The sequence below is a fragment of the Pseudophryne corroboree genome, chromosome 2, assembly GCF_028390025.1.
Source record: "Pseudophryne corroboree isolate aPseCor3 chromosome 2, aPseCor3.hap2, whole genome shotgun sequence".
In the NCBI taxonomy this organism is placed as follows: Eukaryota; Metazoa; Chordata; class Amphibia; order Anura; family Myobatrachidae; genus Pseudophryne; species Pseudophryne corroboree.
In genome coordinates, this window is record NC_086445.1 from 1,047,604,419 (window position 1) to 1,047,624,261 (window position 19,843).

At 48.4% G+C, this 19,843-nt stretch overlaps 1 protein-coding gene across 1 annotated transcript in view; it reads left to right on the forward strand.

The window, feature by feature from the left end:
- Positions 1-19,843, forward strand: part of SPAG17 (sperm associated antigen 17) — a 481,673-nt gene that overhangs the window by 378,199 nt on the left and 83,631 nt on the right. The window contains exons 23-26 of the mRNA XM_063956879.1: positions 10,815-10,928; positions 13,050-13,240; positions 13,328-13,451; positions 16,265-16,443. Of these exons, the coding sequence (XP_063812949.1) occupies positions 10,815-10,928; positions 13,050-13,240; positions 13,328-13,451; positions 16,265-16,443 (608 nt within the window). The remainder of the gene's footprint in view (positions 1-10,814; positions 10,929-13,049; positions 13,241-13,327; positions 13,452-16,264; positions 16,444-19,843) is intronic.

Sequence of the window (19,843 nt, forward strand, 5' to 3'; positions counted from 1 at the left end):
GTAGTATACTCGTAACAACTAGTATGACACTATGACGGTATAAAGAATGAAAAAAAAACCACGGTTAGGTGGTATATATTATAATAATAATACAATTATGGATGGACGGACTGCCTGCCGACTGCCGACACAGAGGTAGCCACAGCCGTGAACTACCGCACTGTACACTGGTTGATAAAGAGATAGTAGTATACTCGTAACAATTAGGATGACACTATGACGGTATAAAGAATGAAAAAAAAACCACGGTTAGGTGGTAGGTATATGATAATAAATAATACAATTCTGGTCGGACGGACTGCCTGCCGTGTGCCGACACAGAGGTAGCCACAGCCGTGAACTACCGCACTGTACACTGGTTGATAAAGAGATAGTAGTATACTCGTAACAATTAGGATGACACTATGACGGTATAAAGAATGAAAAAAAAACCACGGTTAGGTGGTAGGTATATAATAATAAATAATACAATTCTGGTCGGACGGACTGCCTGCCGTGTGCCGACACAGAGGTAGCCACAGCCGTGAACTACCGCACTGTACACTGGTTGATAAAGAGATAGTAGTATACTCGTAACAATTAGGATGACACTATGACGGTATAAAGAATGAAAAAAAAACCACGGTTAGGTGGTAGGTATATAATAATAAATAATACAATTCTGGTCGGACGGACTGCCTGCCGTGTGCCGACACAGAGGTAGCCACAGCCGTGAACTACCGCACTGTACACTGGTTGATAAAGAGATAGTAGTATACTCGTAACAATTAGGATGACACTATGACGGTATAAAGAATGAAAAAAAAACCACGGTTAGGTGGTAGGTATATAATAATAAATAATACAATTCTGGTCGGACGGACTGCCTGCCGTGTGCCGACACAGAGGTAGCCACAGCCGTGAACTACCGCACTGTACACTGGTTGATAAAGAGATAGTAGTATACTCGTAACAATTAGGATGACACTATGACGGTATAAAGAATGAAAAAAAAACCACGGTTAGGTGGTAGGTATATAATAATAAATAATACAATTCTGGTCGGACGGACTGCCTGCCGTGTGCCGACACAGAGGTAGCCACAGCCGTGAACTACCGCACTGTACACTGGTTGATAAAGAGATAGTAGTATACTCGTAACAATTAGGATGACACTATGACGGTATAAAGAATGAAAAAAAAACCACGGTTAGGTGGTAGGTATATAATAATAAATAATACAATTCTGGTCGGACGGACTGCCTGCCGTGTGCCGACACAGAGGTAGCCACAGCCGTGAACTACCGCACTGTACACTGGTTGATAAAGAGATAGTAGTATACTCGTAACAATTAGGATGACACTATGACGGTATAAAGAATGAAAAAAAAACCACGGTTAGGTGGTAGGTATATAATAATAAATAATACAATTCTGGTCGGACGGACTGCCTGCCGTGTGCCGACACAGAGGTAGCCACAGCCGTGAACTACCGCACTGTACACTGGTTGATAAAGAGATAGTAGTATACTCGTAACAATTAGGATGACACTATGACGGTATAAAGAATGAAAAAAAAACCACGGTTAGGTGGTAGGTATATAATAATAAATAATACAATTCTGGTCGGACGGACTGCCTGCCGTGTGCCGACACAGAGGTAGCCACAGCCGTGAACTACCGCACTGTACTGTGTCTGCTGCTAATATAGACTGGTTGATATTTAAAGAGATATTAGTAGTATACAACAATACTATACTGGTGGTCAGGCACTGGTCACCACTCCTGCAGCAAAAGTGTGCACTGTTAATTAATATAATTGTACTCCTGGCTCCTGCTAACAACCTGCAGTGCTCCCCAGTCTCCCCCACAATTAATTATAAGCTTTTAATTTATACATTGATGACTGTGCAGCACACTGGGCTGAGCTGAGTGCACACAGACTGAGTCACACTGTGTGACTGACTGTGCTGTGTATCGTTTTTTTTTTCAGGCAGAGAACGGATATAGCAGAGAGAAGTGAACGGATATATTATATTAAATAAAAGTTAACTAGCAACTGCACTGGTCACTGACTGTGGTAAACTAACTCTGTCTGCGACTCTGCACAATCTCTCTCTATCTAATCTATCTATCTCTATTCTAATGGAGAGGACGCCAGACACGTCCTCTCCCTATCAATCTCAATGCACGAGTGAAAATGGCGGCGACGCGCGGCTCCTTATATAGAATCCGAGTCTCGCGATAGAATCCGAGCCTCGCGAGAATCCGACAGCGTCATGATGACGTTCGGGCGCGCTCGGGTTAACCGAGCAAGGCGGGAAGATCCGAGTCGCTCGGACCCGTGGAAAAAAAAGTGAAGTTCGTGCGGGTTCGGATTCAAAGAAACCGAACCCGCTCATCTCTAGTGTATACCCGCAGCCCAGTAATATCAGTATAGGGGATAATACAGGTGTATACCCGCAGCCCAGTAATATCAGTATAGGGGATAATGCAGGTGTATACCCGCAGCCCAGTAATATCAGTATAGGGGATAATACAGGTGTATACCCGCAGCCCAGTAATATCAGTATAGGGGATAATGCAGGTGTATACCCGCAGCCCAGTAATATCAGTATAGAGGATAATACAGGTGTATACCAGCAGACCAGTAATATCAGTATAGGGGATAATACAGGTGTATACCCGCAGCCCAGTAATATCAGTATAGGGGATAATGCAGGTGTATACCCGCAGCCCAGTAATATCAGTATAGAGGATAATACAGGTGTATACCCGCAGCCCAGTAATATCAGTATAGAGGATAATACAGGTGTATACCAGCAGACCAGTAATATCAGTATAGGGGATAATACAGGTGTATACCCGCAGACCAGTAATATTAGTATAGGGGATAATACAGGTGTATACCCGCAGCTCAGTAATATCAGTATAGAGGATAATACAGGTGTATACCCGCAGCCCAGTAATATCAGTATAGGGGATAATGCAGGTGTATACCCGCAGCCCAGTAATATCAGTATAGAGGATAATACAGGTGTATACCCGCAGCCCAGTAATATCAGTATAGGGGATAATACAGGTGTATACCCGCAGCCCAGTAATATCAGTATAGGGGATAATACAGGTGTATACCCGCAGCCCAGTAATATCAGTATAGGGGATAATACAGGTGTATACCCGCAGCCCAGTAATATCAGTATAGGGGATAATACAGGTGTATACCCGCAGACCAGTAATATCAGTATAGAGGATAATACAGGTGTATACCCGCAGCCCAGTAATATCAGTATAGAGGATAATACAGGTGTATACCAGCAGACCAGTAATATCAGTATAGGGGATAATACAGGTGTATACCCGCAGCCCAGTAATATCAGTATAGGGGATAATACAGGTGTATACCCGCAGCCCAGTAATATCAGTATAGGGGATAATGCAGGTGTATACCCGCAGCCCAGTAATATCAGTATAGGGGATAATACAGGTGTATACCCGCAGCCCAGTAATATCAGTATAGGGGATAATACAGGTGTATACCCGCAGCCCAGTAATATCAGTATAGAGGATAATACAGGTGTATACCCGCAGACCAGTAATATCAGTATAGAGGATAATACAGGTGTATACCCGCAGCCCAGTAATATCAGTATAGGGGGGATAATACAGGTGTATACCCGCAGACCAGTAATATCAGTATAGAGGATAATACAGGTGTATACCCGCAGACCAGTAATATCAGTATAGGGGATAATACAGGTGTATACCCGCAGCCCAGTAATATCAGTATAGGGGATAATACAGGTGTATACCCGCAGCCCAGTAATATCAGTATAGGGGGGATAATACAGGTGTATACCCGCAGTCCAGTAATATCAGTATAGGGGGGATAATACAGGTGTATACCCGCAGACCAGTAATATCAGTATAGGGGATAATACAGGTGTATACCCGCAGCCCAGTAATATCAGTATAGAGGATAATACAGGTGTATACCCGCAGCCCAGTAATATCAGTATAGAGGATAATACAGGTGTATACCCGCAGCCCAGTAATATCAGTATAGGGGGGATAATGCAGGTGTATACCCGCAGACCAGTAATATCAGTATAGGGGATAATACAGGTGTATGTCTGCAGTCCAGTAATATCAGTATAGGGGATAATACAGGTGTATACCCGCAGACCAGTAATATCAGTATAGGGGATAATACAGGTGTATACCCGCAGCCCAGTAATATCAGTATAGGGGATAATACAGGTGTATACCCGCAGCCCAGTAATATCAGTATAGGGGATAATACAGGTGTATACCCGCAGTCCAGTAATATCAGTATAGAGGATAATACAGGTGTATACCCGCAGCCCAGTAATATCAGTATAGAGGATAATACAGGTGTATACCCGCAGTCCAGTAATATCAGTATAGGGGATAATACAGGTGTATACCCGCAGCCCAGTAATATCAGTATAGGGGATAATACAGGTGTATACCCGCAGTCCAGTAATATCAGTATAGAGGATAATACAGGTGTATACCCGCAGACCAGTAATATCAGTATAGGGGATAATACAGGTGTATACCCGCAGCCCAGTAATATCAGTATAGGGGATAATACAGGTGTATACCCGCAGCCCAGTAATATCAGTATAGAGGATAATACAGGTGTATACCCGCAGCCCAGTAATATCAGTATAGGGGATAATACAGGTGTATACCCGCAGCCCAGTAATATCAGTATAGAGGATAATACAGGTGTATACCCGCAGCCCAGTAATATCAGTATAGAGGATAATACAGGTGTATACCCGCAGACCAGTAATATCAGTATAGGGGATAATACAGGTGTATACCCGCAGACCAGTAATATCAGTATAGGGGGGATAATACAGGTGTATACCCGCAGACCAGTAATATCAGTATAGGGGATAATACAGGTGTATACCCGCAGACCAGTAATATCAGTATAGGGGATAATACAGGTGTATACCCGCAGCCCAGTAATATCAGTATAGGGGATAATACAGGTGTATACCCGCAGCCCAGTAATATCAGTATAGAGGATAATACAGGTGTATACCCGCAGCCCAGTAATATCAGTATAGGGGATAATACAGGTGTATACCCGCAGCCCAGTAATATCAGTATAGAGGATAATACAGGTGTATACCCGCAGCCCAGTAATATCAGTATAGGGGATAATACAGGTGTATACCCGCAGCCCAGTAATATCAGTATAGGGGATAATGCAGGTGTATACCCGCAGACCAGTAATATCAGTATAGAGGATAATACAGGTGTATACCCGCAGACCAGTAATATCAGTATAGAGGATAATACAGGTGTATACCCGCAGCCCAGTAATATCAGTATAGGGGATAATACAGGTGTATACCCGCAGACCAGTAATATCAGTATAGGGGATAATACAGGTGTATACCCGCAGACCAGTAATATCAGTATAGGGGATAATACAGGTGTATACCCGCAGACCAGTAATATCAGTATAGGGGATAATACAGGTGTATACCCGCAGACCAGTAATATCAGTATAGGGGATAATACAGGTGTATACCCGCAGACCAGTAATATCAGTATAGAGGATAATACAGGTGTATACCCGCAGCCCAGTAATATCAGTATAGAGGATAATACAGGTGTATACCCGCAGACCAGTAATATCAGTATAGGGGATAATACAGGTGTATACCCGCAGCCCAGTAATATCAGTATAGAGGATAATACAGGTGTATACCCGCAGACCAGTAATATCAGTATAGAGGATAATACAGGTGTATACCCGCAGTCCAGTAATATCAGTATAGAGGATAATACAGGTGTATACCCGCAGCCCAGTAATATCAGTATAGGGGATAATACAGGTGTATACCCGCAGCCCAGTAATATCAGTATAGAGGATAATACAGGTGTATACCCGCAGCCCAGTAATATCAGTATAGGGGATAATACAGGTGTATACCCGCAGCCCAGTAATATCAGTATAGGGGATAATACAGGTGTATACCCGCAGCCCAGTAATATCAGTATAGAGGATAATACAGGTGTATACCCGCAGACCAGTAATATCAGTATAGGGGATAATACAGGTGTATACCCGCAGACCAGTAATATCAGTATAGAGGATAATACAGGTGTATACCCGCAGCCCAGTAATATCAGTATAGGGGATAATGCAGGTGTATACCCGCAGACCAGTAATATCAGTATAGGGGATAATACAGGTGTATACCCGCAGTCCAGTAATATCAGTATAGAGGATAATACAGGTGTATACCCGCAGACCAGTAATATCAGTATAGGGGATAATACAGGTGTATACCCGCAGCCCAGTAATATCAGTATAGAGGATAATGCAGGTGTATACCCGCAGCCCAGTAATATCAGTATAGAGGATAATGCAGGTGTATACCCGCAGCCCAGTAATATCAGTATAGGGGATAATGCAGGTGTATACCCGCAGCCCAGTAATATCAGTATAGGGGATAATACAGGTGTATACCCGCAGACCAGTAATATCAGTATAGAGGATAATACAGGTGTATACCCGCAGCCCAGTAATATCAGTATAGGGGATAATACAGGTGTATGTCTGCAGTCCAGTAATATCAGTATAGGGGATAATACAGGTGTATACCCGCAGACCAGTAATATCAGTATAGGGGATAATACAGGTGTATACCCGCAGCCCAGTAATATCAGTATAGGGGATAATACAGGTGTATACCCGCAGCCCAGTAATATCAGTATAGGGGATAATACAGGTGTATACCCGCAGTCCAGTAATATCAGTATAGAGGATAATACAGGTGTATACCCGCAGCCCAGTAATATCAGTATAGAGGATAATACAGGTGTATACCCGCAGTCCAGTAATATCAGTATAGGGGATAATACAGGTGTATACCCGCAGCCCAGTAATATCAGTATAGGGGATAATACAGGTGTATACCCGCAGTCCAGTAATATCAGTATAGAGGATAATACAGGTGTATACCCGCAGACCAGTAATATCAGTATAGGGGATAATACAGGTGTATACCCGCAGCCCAGTAATATCAGTATAGGGGATAATACAGGTGTATACCCGCAGCCCAGTAATATCAGTATAGAGGATAATACAGGTGTATACCCGCAGCCCAGTAATATCAGTATAGGGGATAATACAGGTGTATACCCGCAGCCCAGTAATATCAGTATAGAGGATAATACAGGTGTATACCCGCAGCCCAGTAATATCAGTATAGAGGATAATACAGGTGTATACCCGCAGACCAGTAATATCAGTATAGAGGATAATACAGGTGTATACCCGCAGACCAGTAATATCAGTATAGAGGATAATACAGGTGTATACCCGCAGTCCAGTAATATCAGTATAGAGGATAATACAGGTGTATACCCGCAGCCCAGTAATATCAGTATAGGGGATAATACAGGTGTATACCCGCAGCCCAGTAATATCAGTATAGAGGATAATACAGGTGTATACCCGCAGCCCAGTAATATCAGTATAGAGGATAATACAGGTGTATACCCGCAGCCCAGTAATATCAGTATAGAGGATAATACAGGTGTATACCCGCAGCCCAGTAATATCAGTATAGAGGATAATACAGGTGTATACCCGCAGACCAGTAATATCAGTATAGGGGATAATACAGGTGTATACCCGCAGCCCAGTAATATCAGTATAGAGGATAATACAGGTGTATACCCGCAGACCAGTAATATCAGTATAGAGGATAATACAGGTGTATACCCGCAGTCCAGTAATATCAGTATAGAGGATAATACAGGTGTATACCCGCAGCCCAGTAATATCAGTATAGGGGATAATACAGGTGTATACCCGCAGCCCAGTAATATCAGTATAGAGGATAATACAGGTGTATACCCGCAGCCCAGTAATATCAGTATAGGGGATAATACAGGTGTATACCCGCAGCCCAGTAATATCAGTATAGGGGATAATACAGGTGTATACCCGCAGCCCAGTAATATCAGTATAGAGGATAATACAGGTGTATACCCGCAGACCAGTAATATCAGTATAGGGGATAATACAGGTGTATACCCGCAGACCAGTAATATCAGTATAGAGGATAATACAGGTGTATACCCGCAGCCCAGTAATATCAGTATAGGGGATAATGCAGGTGTATACCCGCAGACCAGTAATATCAGTATAGGGGATAATACAGGTGTATACCCGCAGTCCAGTAATATCAGTATAGAGGATAATACAGGTGTATACCCGCAGACCAGTAATATCAGTATAGGGGATAATACAGGTGTATACCCGCAGCCCAGTAATATCAGTATAGAGGATAATGCAGGTGTATACCCGCAGCCCAGTAATATCAGTATAGAGGATAATACAGGTGTATACCCGCAGCCCAGTAATATCAGTATAGGGGATAATGCAGGTGTATACCCGCAGCCCAGTAATATCAGTATAGGGGATAATACAGGTGTATACCCGCAGACCAGTAATATCAGTATAGAGGATAATACAGGTGTATACCCGCAGCCCAGTAATATCAGTATAGGGGATAACACAGGTGTATACCCGCAGCCCAGTAATATCAGTATAGGGGGGATAATACAGGTGTATACCCGCAGCCCAGTAATATCAGTATAGAGGATAATACAGGTGTATACCCGCAGCCCAGTAATATCAGTATAGGGGATAATACAGGTGTATACCCGCAGCCCAGTAATATCAGTATAGAGGATAATACAGGTGTATACCCGCAGCCCAGTAATATCAGTATAGGGGATAATACAGGTGTATACCCGCAGACCAGTAATATCAGTATAGAGGATAATACAGGTGTATACCCGCAGCCCAGTAATATCAGTATAGGGGGGATAATACAGGTGTATACCCGCAGCCCAGTAATATCAGTATAGGGGATAATACAGGTGTATACCCGCAGCCCAGTAATATCAGTATAGGGGGGATAATACAGGTGTATACCCGCAGCCCAGTAATATCAGTATAGGGGATAATACAGGTGTATACCCGCAGCCCAGTAATATCAGTATAGAGGATAATACAGGTGTATACCCGCAGCCCAGTAATATCAGTATAGAGGATAATACAGGTGTATACCCGCAGCCCAGTAATATCAGTATAGAGGATAATACAGGTGTATACCCGCAGCCCAGTAATATCAGTATAGAGGATAATACAGGTGTATACCCGCAGCCCAGTAATATCAGTATAGAGGATAATACAGGTGTATACCCGCAGACCAGTAATATCAGTATAGGGGATAATACAGGTGTATACCCGCAGCCCAGTAATATCAGTATAGGGGATAATACAGGTGTATACCCGCAGCCCAGTAATATCAGTATAGAGGATAATACAGGTGTATACCCGCAGACCAGTAATATCAGTATAGGGGATAATACAGGTGTATACCCGCAGCCCAGTAATATCAGTATAGAGGATAATACAGGTGTATACCCGCAGACCAGTAATATCAGCATAGAGGATAATACAGGTGTATACCCGCAGTCCAGTAATATCAGTATAGGGGATAATACAGGTGTATACCCGCAGACCAGTAATATCAGTATAGAGGATAATACAGGTGTATACCCGCAGACCAGTAATATCAGTATAGAGGATAATACAGGTGTATACCCGCAGACCAGTAATATCAGTATAGGGGATAATACAGGTGTATACCCGCAGACCAGTAATATCAGTATAGGGGATAATACAGGTGTATACCCGCAGACCAGTAATATCAGTATAGGGGATAATACAGGTGTATACCCGCAGTCCAGTAATATCAGTATAGGGGATAATACAGGTGTATACCCGCAGCCCAGTAATATCAGTATAGGGGATAATACAGGTGTATACCCGCAGCCCAGTAATATCAGTATAGGGGATAATACAGGTGTATACCTGCAGCCCAGTAATATCAGTATAGAGGATAATACAGGTGTATACCCGCAGCCCAGTAATATCAGTATAGAGGATAATACAGGTGTATACCCGCAGTCCAGTAATATCAGTATAGAGGATAATACAGGTGTATACCCGCAGCCCAGTAATATCAGTATAGGGGATAATACAGGTGTATACCCGCAGCCCAGTAATATCAGTATAGAGGATAATACAGGTGTATACCCGCAGACCAGTAATATCAGTATAGGGGATAATACAGGTGTATACCCGCAGCCCAGTAATATCAGTATAGGGGATAATACAGGTGTATACCCGCCGACCAGTAATATCAGTATAGGGGATAATGCAGGTGTATACCCGCAGCCCAGTAATATCAGTATAGAGGATAATACAGGTGTATACCCGCAGACCAGTAATATCAGTATAGGGGATAATACAGGTGTATACCCGCAGACCAGTAATATCAGTATAGGGGATAATACAGGTGTATACCCGCAGACCAGTAATATCAGTATAGGGGGGATAATACAGGTGTATACCCGCAGACCAGTAATATCAGTATAGGGGGGATAATACAGGTGTATACCCGCAGACCAGTAATATCAGTATAGGGGGGATAATACAGGTGTATACCCGCAGACCAGTAATATCAGTATAGGGGATAATACAGGTGTATACCCGCAGCCCAGTAATATCAGTATAGGGGATAATACAGGTGTATACCCGCAGCCCAGGAATATCAGTGTACAGTAATAAATGTGTGACAATCCCTGTGTTGCGTTGCACGTCATGTGACAGGGATCTGGACGTAGCGGGAGGTGTGTGGCGCTGCAGGTATAGGTAAGGATACTCCCAGTGTGACCCCATATACTCTCTCTTTCCCCAGGGACGCCGGTCTCCAGGAACAGAAGTGTCTGTGAGTTTGGGTCGTTCTCGGCCACTCTGCAGAGCAGGATTCAGCTGTCTCTCAGCCATTACGGCGCCTCTGGCAGAGGACCAGGTAACTATATCGCCCTGCCGTCCTGATCCATATCATCTATATCCTGTGGTAGCTCTAGATGTTCGTCTCTTTGTTTTGTTCCCAGTTCCATTGGTTCATTGGAGATTTGTAGTTCCTGTGTATTTTATGCAGAATTTTGTTGTTGTACGGAACGTCCTATGCTGCCTATGGGGATCACAAGCACTTTTCCGTACACCCAAGACGTGATAAGGGGGCTGTGCCTGGGCGCTCCCGAAATCTAAGGAGCCGGGTGTGGCAGCAGGAAGTTAGAAGCACGGGTGGCATTATCTCGGATAAACACACATGAGGCGTACGCTGGTCCTTACACACTGCTCAAAAAAATAAAGGGAACACTTACACAACACAATGCAACTCCAAGTCAATCACACTTCTGTGAAATCAAACTGTCCACTTAGGAAGCAACACTGATTGACAATCAATTTCACATGCTGTTGTGCAAATGGAATAGACAACAGGTGGAAATTATAGGCAATTAGCAAGACACCCCTAATAAAGGAGTTGTTCTGCAGGTGGTGACCACAGACCACTTCTAAGCTCCTATGCTTTCTGGCTGATGTTTTGGTCACTTGAAAGCTGGCGGTGCTTTCACTCTAGTGGTAGCATGAGACAGAGTCTACAACCCACACAAGTGGCTCAGGTAGTGCAGCTCATCCAGGATGGCACATCAATGCGAGCTGTGGCAAGAAGGTTTGCTGTGTCTGTCAGCGTAGTGTCCAGAGCATGGAGGCGCTACCAGGAGACAGGCCAGTTCATCAGGAGACGTGGAGGAGGCCGTAGAAGGGCAACAACCCAGCAGCAGGACCGCTACCTCCGCCTTTGTGCAAGGAGGAACAGGAGGAGCACTGCAAGAGCCCTGCAAAATGACCTCCAGCAAGCCACAAATGTGCATGTGTCTACTCAAACGATCAGAAACAGACTCCATGAGGGTGGTATGAGGGCCCGACGTCCACAGGTGGGGGTTGTGCTTACAGCCCAACACCGTGCAGGACGTTTGGCATTTGCCAGAGAACACCAAGATTGGCAAATTCGCCACTGGCTCCCTGTGCTCTTCACAGATGAAAGCAGGTTCTCACTGAGCACATGTGACAGACATGACAGAGTCTGGAGACGCCAAGGAGAACATTCTGCTGCCTGCAACATCCTCCAGCATGACCGGTTTGGCAGTGGGTCAGTAATGGTGTGGGGTGGCATTTCTTTGGGGCTCCGCACAGCCCTCCATGTGCTCGCCAGAGGTAGCCTGACTGGCATTAGGTACCGAGATGAGATCCTCAGACCCCTTGTGAGACCATATGCTGGTGCGGTTGGCCCTGGGTTCCTCCTAATGCAAGACATTGCTAGACCTCGTGTGGCTGGAGTGTGTCAGCAGTTCCTGCAAGACGAAGGCATTGATGCTATGGACTGGCCCGCCCGTTCCCCAGACCTGAATCCAATTGAGGACATCTGGGACATCATGTCTCGCTCCATCCACCAACGCCATGTTGCACCACAGACTGTCCAGGAGTTGGAGGATGCTTTAGTCCAGGTCTGGGAGGAGATCCCTCAGGAGACCATCTGCCACCTCATCAGGAGCATGCCCAGGCGTTGTAGGGAGGTCATACAGGCATGAGGAGGCCACAGACACTACTGAGCCTCATTTTGACTTGTTTTAAGGACATTACATCAAAGTTGGATCAGCCTGTAGTGTGTTTTTCCACTTTAATTTTGAGTGTGACTCCAAATCCAGACCTCCATGGGTTAATAAATTTTATTTCCATTGATAATTTTTGTGTGATTTTGTTGTCAGCACATTCAACTATGTAAAGAACAAAGTATTTAATAAGAATATTTCATTCATTCAGATCTAGGATGTGTTATTTTAGTGTTCCCTTTATTTTTTGGAGCAGTGTATATAGACCTATGTGTTATATATCACACTGGAAATACACGTCTACATGGGACACGTGATATAATGCTCAGGGTGAGGCCGCCTCCCTTCTCATGTGCACTATAAACCATTGTAGGGAGCTGAGAATTGTGGCTGTCTGTTGCTGAGCATGAGGGAGAGGCACGAGGTGCAGGGTGGCCTGTAGTTACCTCACTCATTCCCTGCTTTCTCCGCAGAGGAGTGGGATCCGGAGCTGGAGGCTGTGCTGGCGTTCCCGTCCGTCCACACTCCCAGCATCATCCCCACGCCCCCGTCCCAGCCTCCCGCTACTCCTTCTGGGAAGAGCCGCAAGTCCCCCCGAGCTGCCCGCATGAAGACCCCTCAGGTAGCAGCCCCGGAGGAGGCTCCCAGGAACCCAGAGGGCAAGGTGAGGACACCTGATCCATGTAGGAGTATTCCTGCGCTCCTGTCATGCATGCCATGCCTCTCACTGGTTCCTCTATTATTTATGCAGGCTGAACCCGTTATACCGCCTGTGCCAACGCCAACAAAACCTGTCCCTGATACCCCGTTCCAGGCCCTGAATGTCTCCTACCCCAATGGCCTTCTACTGACTTTCCTGAGAGAGGACCAAGCAGGTGAGCACCACTAAAATAAGATATGGTAATAGTATTGTAATAACCCCTCCCACCCTCATTATACAGAGTGCAGCAATAACCCCTCCCACCCTCATTATACAGAGTGCAGCAATAACCCCTCCCACCCTCATTATACAGAGTGCAGCAATAACCCCTCCCACCCTCATTATACAGAGTGCAGCAATAACCCCTCCCACCCTCATTATACAGAGTGCAGCAATAACCCCTCCCACCCTCATTATACAGAGTGCAGCAATAACCCCTCCCGCCCTCATTATACAGAGTGCAGCAATAACCCCTCCCACCCTCATTATACAGAGTGCAGCAATAACCCCTCCCGCCCTCATTATACAGAATGCAGCAATAACCCCTCCCACCCTCATTATACAGAGTGCAGCAATAACCCCTCCCACCCTCATTATACAGAGTGCAACAGCTCCTCCCACTTCCACAGTACAGAGTGAAACAGCTCCTCCCACCTCCACAGTACAGAGTGCAGCAATTACCCCTCCCACCTCCACAGTACAGAGTGCAGCAACAGCTCCTCCCACCTCCACCGTACAGGGTGCAGCAACAGCTCCTTCCACCTCCACAGTACAGAGTGCAGCAACAGCTCCTCCCACCTCCACAGTACAGAGTGCAGCAACAGCTCCTCCCACCTCCACAGTACAGAGTGCAGCAACAGCTCCTCCCACCTCCACAGTACAGAGTGCAGCAACAGCTCCTCCCGCCTCCACAGTACAGAGTGCAGCAACAGCCCCTCCCGCCTCCACAGTACAGAGTGCAGCAACAGCTCCTCCCACCTCCACAGTACAGAGTGCAGCAACAGCTCCTCCCACCTCCACAGTATAGAGTGCAGCAACAGCCCCTCCCGCCTCCACAGTACAGAGTGCAACAGCTCCTCCCACCTCCACAGTACAGAGTGCAGCAACAGCTCCTCCCACCTCCACAGTACAGAGTGCAGCAACAGCTCCTCCCACCTCCACAGTACAGAGTGCAACAACAACCCCTCCCACCTCCACAGTAAAGAGTGCAGCAACAACCCCTCCCACCTCCACAGTACAGAATGCAGCAACAGCACCTCCCACCTCCACAGTACAGAGTGCAGCAACAGCTCCTCCCACCTCCACAGTACAGAGTGCAGCAACAGCTCCTCCCACCTCCACAGTACAGAGTGCAGCAACAGCTCCTCCCACCTCCACCGTACAGGGTGCAGCAACAACCCCTCCCACCTCCACAGTACAGAGTGCAGCAACAACCCCTCCCACCTCCACAGTACAGAGTGCAGCAACAGCTCCTCCCACCTCCACAGTACAGAGTGCAGCAACAGCTCCTCCCGCCTCCACAGTACAGAGTGCAGCAACAGCCCCTCCCGCCTCCACAGTACAGAGTGCAGCAACAGCTCCTCCCACCTCCACAGTACAGAGTGCAGCAACAGCTCCTCCCACCTCCACAGTATAGAGTGCAGCAACAGCCCCTCCCGCCTCCACAGTACAGAGTGCAACAGCTCCTCCCACCTCCACAGTACAGAGTGCAGCAACAGCTCCTCCCACCTCCACAGTACAGAGTGCAGCAACAGCTCCTCCCACCTCCACAGTACAGAGTGCAGCAACAGCTCCTCCCACCTCCACAGTACAGAGTGCAACAACAACCCCTCCCACCTCCACAGTACAGAGTGCAACAACAACCCCTCCCACCTCCACAGTAAAGAGTGCAGCAACAACCCCTCCCACCTCCACAGTACAGAGTGCAGCAACAGCTCCTCCCACCTCCACAGTACAGAGTGCAGCAACAACCCCTCCCACCTCCACAGTACAGAGTGCAGCAACAGCTCCTCCCACCTCCACAGTACAGAGTGCAGCAACAACCCCTCCCACCTCCACAGTACAGAGTGCAGCAACAGCTCCTCCCACCTCCACAGTACAGAGTGCAACAACAACCCCTCCCACCTCCACAGTAAAGAGTGCAGCAACAACCCCTCCCACCTCCACAGTACAGAGTGCAGCAACAGCTCCTCCCACCTCCACAGTACAGAGTGCAGCAACAACCCCTCCCACCTCCACAGTACAGAGTGCAGCAACAGCTCCTCCCACCTCCACAGTACAGCGTGCAGCAATAACCCCTCCCTCCACAGTACAGAGTGCAGCAATAACCCCTCCCACCACAGTACAGAGTGCAGCAATAACCCCTCCCACCACAGTACAGAGTGCAGCAACAACCCCTCCCACCTCCACTGTACAGAGTGCAGCAACAGCCCCTCCCACCTCCACAGTACAGAGTGCAGCAACAGCCCCTCCCACCTCCACAGTACAGAGTGCAGCAACAACCCCTCCCACCTCCACAGTACAGAGTGCAGCAACAACCCCTCCCACCTCCACAGTACAGAGTGCAGCAACAACCCCTCCCACCTCCACAGTACAGAGTGCAGCAACAGCTCCTCCCACCTCCACAGTACAGAGTGCAGCAACAACCCCTCCCACCTCCACAGTACAGAGTGCAGCAATAACCCCTCCCACCACAGTACAGAGTGCAGCAATAACCCCTCCCACCTCCACAGTACAGAGTGAAGCAACAACCCCTCCCACCTCCACAGTACAGAGTGCAGCAATAACCCCTCCCACCACAGTACAGAGTGCAGCAATAACCCCTCCCACCACAGTACAGAGTGCAGCAATAACCCCTCCCACCTCTGCAGCATATTGCTCAGTACTGTACAGAGAACATTGAATTCTTGCTATCAGTCTTGGTCAGTCCCCCGTAGCACACGTTACTGTATGTAGGCTCGGTGTGTGTAAGATATAATATGCCCCCAGGTGTGGTAGCTGGGGACGGCTGCATTGCCCAGAGACTGCTCATCAGACAATCTTACCCCGTGAAGGTGAAGAACGCCCGATTGTGTAATCATACCAGGGACCCAGAGATCTCTGAGGCATCCCGCATCATTACAGCAGAGGGCGCTGTGATCAGGTGTATGCTGGATGGATCCACGCAGGTACTGTACTGTCACTGTATGTAAGGGGCATATGGGACATGTCATAGAGCCATCTACTAATGCAGTGTGGCCCAAACTGGGTGCTGTGGTACCCTACTTACAGGGGTGCCACGGGCTGGTGCTCCAGAACCAAATGAAATTACATTATGGTGAATGTGAGAGGCAAAACCAGAGCTGGTGGCTGCCAATGATAAACTGTGCACAGACAGGCGCACACCCTCTGCTCCAGCACATGACTGACCCTAAGGGAGCACCGGTCACATAACCACTGTGCCAATACATTATGTTACAAAGTGCTGTGTACCTGCTCCAGTAGAGTGTCACGCGCTGTGTACCTGCTCCAGTAGAGTGTCACGCGCTGTGTTCCTGCCCCAGTAGAGTCTCACGTGCTGTGTTCCTGCCCCAGTAGAGTCTCACGTTCTGTGTTCTTGCCCCAGGAGAGTCTCACACGCTGTGTTCCTGCCCCAGTAGAGTCTCACGTGCTGTGTTCTTGCCCCAGTAGAATCTCACGTGCTGTGTTCTTGCCCCAGTAGAGTCTATTGTGCTGTGTACCTGCCCCAGTAGAGTCTCACGCGCTGTGTACCTGCTCCAGTAGAGTCTCACGTGCTGTGTTCTTGCCCCAGTAGAATCTCACGTGCTGTGTTCTTGCCCCAGTAGAGTCTATTGTGCTGTGTACCTGCCCCAGTAGAGTCTCACGCACTGTGTACCTGCTCCAGTAGTCTCGCGTGCTGTGTACCTGCCCCAGTAGAGTCTCACGCGCTGTGTACCTGCTCCAGTAGTCTCACGTGTTGTGTACCTGCTCCAGTAGAGTCTCACGCACTGTGTACCTGCTCCAGTAGTCTCACGTGCTGTGTACCTGCCCCAGTAGAGTCTCACGCGCTGTGTACCTGCTCCAGTAGTCTCACGCGCTGTGTACCTGCTCCAGTAGAGTCTCACGCACTGTGTACCTGCTCCAGTAGTCTCACGTGCTGTGTACCTGCTCCAGTAGAGTCTCACGCGCTGTGTACCTGCTCCAGTAGAGTCTCACGCACTGTGTACCTGCTCCAGTAGAGTCTCACGCACTGTGTACCTGCTCCAGTAGTCTCACGTGCTGTGTACCTGCCCCAGTAGAGTCTCACGCGCTGTGTACCTGCTCCAGTAGTCTCACGTGTTGTGTACCTGCTCCAGTAGAGTCTCACGCACTGTGTACCTGCTCCAGTAGTCTCACGTGCTGTGTACCTGCCCCAGTAGAGTCTCACGCGCTGTGTACCTGCTCCAGTAGTCTCACGCGCTGTGTACCTGCTCCAGTAGAGTCTCACGCACTGTGTACCTGCTCCAGTAGTCTCACGTGCTGTGTACCTGCTCCAGTAGAGTCTCACGCGCTGTGTACCTGCTCCAGTAGAGTCTCACGCACTGTGTACCTGCCCCAGTAGAGTCTCACGCACTGTGTACCTGCTCCAGTAGTCTCACGTGCTGTGTACCTGCCCCAGTAGAGTCTCACGCGCTGTGTACCTGCTCCAGTAGTCTCACGCGTTGTGTACCTGCTCCAGTAGAGTCTCACGCGCTGTGTACCTGCTCCAGTAGAGTCTCATGCACTGTGTACCTGCTCCAGTAGAGTCTCACGCGCTGTGTACCCGCTCCAGTAGAGTCTTGCGCACTGTGTACCTGCTCCAGTAGAGTCTCACGCGCTGTGTACCTGCTCCAGTAGTCTCACGTGCTGTGTACCTGCTTCAGTAGAGTCTCACGCGCTGTGTACCTGCTCCAGTAGTCTCACGTGCTGTGTACCTGCTTCAGTAGAGTCTCACGCGCTGTGTACCTGCTCCAGTAGTCTCACGTGCTGTGTACCTGCTCCAGGAGAGTCACACGCGCTGTGTACCTGCCCCAGTAGAGTCTCACGCGCTGTGTACCTGCTCCAGTAGTCTTACGCGCTGTGTACCTGCCCCAGTAGAGTCTCACGCGCTGTGTACCTGCCCCAGTAGTCTCACGCGTTGTGTACCTGCCCCAGTAGAGTCTCACGTGCTGTGTACCTGACCCCGTAGAGTCTCACGTGCTGTGTACCTGACCCCGTAGAGTCTCACGTGCTGTGTACCTGACCCAGTAGAGTCTCACGCGCTGTGTACCTGCTCCAGTAGAGTCTCACGCGCTGTGTACCTGCTCCAGTAGTCTCATTCGCTGTGTACCTGCCCCAGGAGAGTCTCACGCGCTGTGTACCTGCCCCAGTAGAGTCTCACGTGCTGTGTTCCTGCCCCCAGTAGAGTCTCACGTGCTGTGTACCTGACCCCGTAGAGTCTCACGTGCTGTGTACCTGACCCCGTAGAGTCTCACGTGCTGTGTACCTGACCCCGTAGAGTCTCACGTGCTGTGTACCTGACCCCGTAGAGTCTCACGTGCTGTGTACCTGACCCAGTAGAGTCTCACGCGCTGTGTACCTGCTCCAGTAGTCTCACGTGCTGTGTACCTGCTCCAGTAGTCTCACGCATTGTGTACCTGCTCCAGTAGAGTCTTGCGCACTGTGTACCTGCTCCAGTAGAGTCTCACGCGCTGTGTGCCTGCTCCAGTAGTCTCACGTGCTGTGTACCTGCTTCAGTAGAGTCTCACGCGCTGTGTACCTGCTCCAGTAGTCTCACGCACTGTGTACCTGCTCCAATAGAGTCTCACGCGCTGTGTACCTGCTCCAGTAGTCTCACGTGCTGTGTACCTGCTCCAGGAGAGTCACACGCGCTGTGTACCTGCCCCAGTAGAGTCTCACGCGCTGTGTACCTGCCCCAGTAGTCTCACGCGTTGTGTACCTGCCCCAGTAGAGTCTCACGTGCTGTGTACCTGACCCCGTAGAGTCTCACGTGCTGTGTACCTGACCCAGTAGAGTCTCACGTGCTGTGTACCTGACCCAGTAGAGTCTCACGCGCTGTGTACCTGCTCCAGTAGAGTCTCACGCGCTGTGTACCTGCTCCAGTAGTCTCATTCGCTGTGTACATGCCCCAGGAGAGTCTCACGCGCTGTGTACCTGCCCCAGTAGAGTCTCGCGTGCTGTGTTCCTGCCCCAGTAGAGTCTCACGTGCTGTGTGCCTGACCCCGTAGAGTCTCACGTGCTGTGTACCTGACCCCGTAGAGTCTCACGTGCTGTGTACCTGACCCCGTAGAGTCTCACGTGCTGTGTACCTGACCCCGTAGAGTCTCACGTGCTGTGTACCTGACCCAGTAGAGTCTCACGCGCTGTGTACCTGCCCCAGTAGAGTCTCACGTGCTGTGTACCTGCTCCAGTAGAGTCTCACGCGCTGTGTACCTGCTCCAGTAGAGTCTCACGCGCTGTGTACCTGCTCCAGTAGAGTCTCACGCGCTGTGTACCTGCCCCAGTAGAGTGTCACGTGCTGTGTTCCTGCCCCAGTAGAGTCTCACGCGCTGTGTACCTGCTCCAGTAGAG